General features: G+C 59.5%; 1 protein-coding gene across 1 annotated transcript in view; it reads left to right on the forward strand.

Moving 5' to 3' along the window:
- The window catches only part of RBM14 (RNA binding motif protein 14), a 13685-nt gene that overhangs the window by 1799 nt on the left and 8443 nt on the right, over window positions 1-3443 (forward strand). The window contains exon 2 of the mRNA XM_014960745.1: window positions 1721-3437. Coding sequence (XP_014816231.1) covers window positions 1721-3437 — 1717 coding nt within the window. The remainder of the gene's footprint in view (window positions 1-1720; window positions 3438-3443) is intronic.

The following is a 3443-nucleotide window of genomic DNA, read 5'->3' on the forward strand; positions in this document are numbered from 1 at the left end:
CCTTCCTCCTCCTCCTCTTCCTCTCCATCCTCCTCTTCCTCCTCTCCATCCTCCTCTTCCTCCTCTCCTTCCTCCTCCTCTCCCCCCTCCTTCCTCCTCCTCTTCCTCTTTTACTCCTTCTTTCTCTTCTTCCTCTTCTTCTTCCTTCTCTACTCCCTCCTTCCTCCTCCTTCTCTCTTCTTCTTCTTCTACTCCCTTCTTCCTCCTCCCCTCCTTCCTCTGTCTTCCTCCTTCCTCTGTCTTCCTCCTTCCCCTCTTCTTCTTCCTTCTCTACTCCCTCCTTCCTCCTCCTTCTCTCTTCTTCTTCTTCTACTCCCTTCTTCCTCCTCCCCTCCTTCCTCTGTCTTCCTCCTTCCTCTGTCTTCCTCCTTCCTCTGTCTTCCTCCTTCCTCTGTCTTCCTCCTTCCTCTGTCTTCCTCCTTCCTCTGTCTTCCTCCTTCCTCTGTCTTCCTCCTTCCTCTGTCTTCCTCCTTCCTCTGTCTTCCTCCTTCCTCTGTCTTCCTCCTTCCTCTGTCTTCCTCCTTCCTCTGTCTTCCTCCTTCCTCTGTCTTCCTCCTTCCTCTGTCTTCCTCCTTCCTCTGTCTTCCTCCTTCCTCTGTCTTCCTCCTTCCTCTGTCTTCCTCCTTCCTCTGTCTTCCTCCTTCCTCTGTCTTCCTCCTTCCTCTGTCTTCCTCCTTCCTCTGTCTTCCTCCTTCCTCTGTCTTCCTCCTTCCTCTGTCTTCCTCCTTCCTCTGTCTTCCTCCTTTACTCCCTTCTTCCTCCTCTCCCCCTCCTTTTTTTTTTTTTACTCCCTTCTTCCTCCTCCTCTTCTTCCTCTCCTTTCTCCTTCTTCTTCCTCTCCTTCTTCCTCTCCTTTCTCCTTCTTCTTCCTCTCCTTCTTCCTCTACTGTCTCCTTCCTCCTCCTCTTCCTCTTTTACTCCCTCCTTTCTCCTCTTCTTCCTCTCCTTCTTCCTTCTCTACTCTCTCCTTCTCCCTTCTTCCTCCTCCTCTTCTTCCTCTCCTCCCTCCTTCTTCTCCCTTCTTCCTCATCTCCCACCCCTTCTTTTTCTTCCACTCCCTCCTTCCTCCTCCTCTTCCTCTTCTACTCCCTCCTTCCTCTTTCTCTCCTTCCTCCTCTCCCCCCTCCTCCTCTTCCTCCTCTCTCTCCCCTCCTTCTCCTTCCTCTTCTTTATCCCCCTTCTTCCCTCTCCCCCTTTTCTCTCTTCCTCCTCTCCCCCTTTTCTCTCTTCCTCCTCCTCCCCTTTCCCCCTCCTCCTCCTCTTCCTTGTCCCCCCTTCCTCTTCCTCCTCTCCCCTTTCTTCTCCCCCTTCCTTCTCCTCCTCCTCTTCTTCCTCTCCTCTCCTTCCTCCCCCATCCTCCTCCTCCTCCTCCCTCGCTGTATCCGAGTGTCTCCGGGCACCTCTCTCTGCCTTTGCTCCGCTCACTGGGGTTGGGGGGGGGGGGGGGCCCCCCCCGACTCGGCCCCCGCCGTCCCCCCAAAAACCGCCAGATTTGGGTGGGGAAGAGTTAAAATAATTAAAAAACCGTTCTTAGGGGCGAGCGGGCCGCTTCGTTAACCTCCGGCCTAATTAATCAATCACAGCCAGGCAGGCAAGTCGTGGTGACTCGGTGGCTGCCGGAGCTGGGGCCGGCAGAGCTTTTTATAACCCGATTTTGTCTTTTTTTTCCCCAAAAAACCCCCCCCTCCCCTTCTAACCCCTGTGTCTGCTGCTTTATCAGACTATGCCTTTGTGCACATGGAGAACGAAGCAGACGCCAAAATGGCCATCGAAAACCTCAACGGGAAGGAGGTGAAAGGTCGGCGGGTGAACGTGGAGCTCTCCACCAACGTCCAGAAGAAGAACAACAACCCCAACGTCAACAACGCCAACGCCAACCTGTTGGCCAACACCAACACCCACCACCCGTTGGCCACCACCACCAACCACCACCCGTTGGCCACCACCAACGCCAACCCGTTGGCCAACGCCAACTCAACCGCCCTTCCCCCTTCCGCCTTGGCCTTGGAGAAGAACAAACGGTTGGGGTTGGAATATCGGGAGAAATTTCAACCCAAAATGGAAGGGTTTGGCCAACAGCGCCCGCCCGACGCCGCCTTCCCCTCCGCCTACTCCTCCTCCTCCTCTTCCTCCCTCTACGACTACCAACAGCGGGGGGGTTTCTCCTCCTCTTCCTCTTCCTCCGCCGTGGTGGCTACCAAATACGAGGCTTTCGATGCCCAAACCAGACCCCCTTCCCCTTCTTATTTCGGAGGGAGGGATCGTAGCCCGCTCCGCCGTTCTCCTAGCCACGCCGCCTACGTGGCGGCCCAACCGGCGGCCTACCGAGCCCAACCTTCGGCCTCGTTGGGGGCAACCTACCGCGCTCAACCTTCGGCCTCCCTCGGCGTTGCCTATCGCCCTCAACCCACCGGTAGCCAAAATCCCTCTTACCGAGCCCAACCTTCGGCTTCTTTGGGGGCCACCTACCGCTCCCAACCCTCCCTCCCTTTGGGGGCTACCTCTTCCCAACCATCTTCCAACTCCTTGGCCAACTACGGCAACCAAAACGCCCCGGCGGTTGCCGCGTCCTACGGCGCCCCCCCTCAACCCCCTCCTTCATCCCAACTTGCCGCTTACGGCCTCCAATCGGCCGCTTTGGCTACCAACTCCTACGGGGCCGGCTACTCGGCTTCCTACGGCGCTCAAGTGGCTACTTCTTACGGCGCCCAAGTAGCCACCGGCCCTACCGCCGCTTCCTACGGCGCCCAAACGGTAGCCACCCACGTAGCATACGGTGGCCAACCCTCCGGCTACGCCGCCCAACCCCTCGATAGCCACGCGGCTACCTACGGCGCCCAACCCGGGGCCGCTGCCGCCGCTCTTTCGGCTACCTACGGCGCCCAAGCGGTAGCCGTCCACGCCACCTCCTACGGCGGCGCCCAAGCGGTGGCTAGCCACGCCGCCGCCGCCTACCAACCCGTGGCTAGCCACGCGGCTACCTACGCAGCCCAACCGGCTACCGCTCTCTCCGCCACCTACGCTAGCCAACCCGCCTCCTACGCTAGCCAGCCCGCCGCCGCCGCCAACTTGCCCTCATCCTACGGTAGCCAACCCGCCGCCGCCGCCGCCCTCACGGCTACTTACGGTGCCCAAGCGGCTTCTTCGTTAGCCACCCCCTCCTACGGCAACCAAGCGGCCACCGTGGCTACCTACAAAGCTTCCACCCCTCTCAACGCCGCTTACCGGGCTACCGGCTCCATGGTGGCTACTTACCCGGTGCAACAGGCTACCAACTCCTCCTCCTCCTCCTCCGCCGCCGCCGCTTACCGTAGCCAACCGGCCGGTGGCTACGAAGGCGCTGGCCAACTTGGCCACCAAACGGCTTCCTATTTGGGCTTGTCACAAGCCACCGTGGCTACCGTGGCCCCCCCCTACGAGCGCACCCGCCTCTCGCCGCCCCG

The sequence above is a fragment of the Calidris pugnax genome, unplaced genomic scaffold (genome assembly GCF_001431845.1).
Source record: "Calidris pugnax isolate Ruff unplaced genomic scaffold, ASM143184v1 scaffold608, whole genome shotgun sequence".
NCBI classification, from domain to species: Eukaryota; Metazoa; Chordata; class Aves; order Charadriiformes; family Scolopacidae; genus Calidris; species Calidris pugnax.